The following is a 601-nucleotide window of genomic DNA, read 5'->3' on the forward strand; positions in this document are numbered from 1 at the left end:
AGAGAGAGAGAGAGAGAGAGAGAGAGAGAGAGAGATGTTTTACTTGAATCACTCAGTATTGACTGCTATCATGTGTGCAATCTATTTGTGCAATCTACGTCTAGCAAGAGGCACAAGATGAAACTGACCATGGGTGCATGCAAGACCATCGGTGAGCACAAACGCATGCGGTACCTAGACAAAAGACGAAGCTCTACAAGAAATCCTTGAGAGAGAGCTGTGCAAAGGGGTCTTGTCCTGGGGCTCTGAGAGGACTCTGACTGGAAGGGCTAGAGGCAGCGGAGGGCTAATGCAGAGAGAACAACACAGAGAGAGAAAGGAAAGAGCTTGGAGTGACAGGGAGAAGAACATGTGGAGGAGGAGAGGAATGATCTGCAGTTTGGGAGGGACTTCTCCGTCTTCATGGCCCATCAGAACACAATGGACCATGATTATGAAGAGTGTTAATAGAAAGCTGCTTTCATCAGTTCAAATGTTAGAGGGATTGTACCTGTGCGCTGGACACTGATCCGAACGGATTGGATGGCCTCATGACCGGCTGCGTGTACATCATTGTGGGCTGGGTCATCATGCTCATAGAGGGCAACTGTGGAGGCTACAA

The 601-nt window shown here is 48.8% G+C and overlaps 1 protein-coding gene across 1 annotated transcript in view; it reads right to left on the reverse strand.

Moving 5' to 3' along the window:
- Nucleotides 1-9: 9 nt before the first annotated feature.
- LOC122326584 (phosphatidylinositol-binding clathrin assembly protein-like) overlaps nucleotides 10-601 on the reverse strand; it is a 19,544-nt gene continuing 18,952 nt past the window's right edge. Inside the window, exons 22-23 of the mRNA XM_043221574.1 lie at nucleotides 491-595; nucleotides 10-286 (exon numbers count right to left, since the gene is read on the reverse strand). Of these exons, the coding sequence (XP_043077509.1) occupies nucleotides 194-286; nucleotides 491-595 (198 nt within the window). The 3' untranslated portion in view covers nucleotides 10-193. The remainder of the gene's footprint in view (nucleotides 287-490; nucleotides 596-601) is intronic.

This window comes from Puntigrus tetrazona, chromosome 21, assembly GCF_018831695.1.
Source record: "Puntigrus tetrazona isolate hp1 chromosome 21, ASM1883169v1, whole genome shotgun sequence".
NCBI lineage: Eukaryota > Metazoa > Chordata > Actinopteri > Cypriniformes > Cyprinidae > Puntigrus > Puntigrus tetrazona.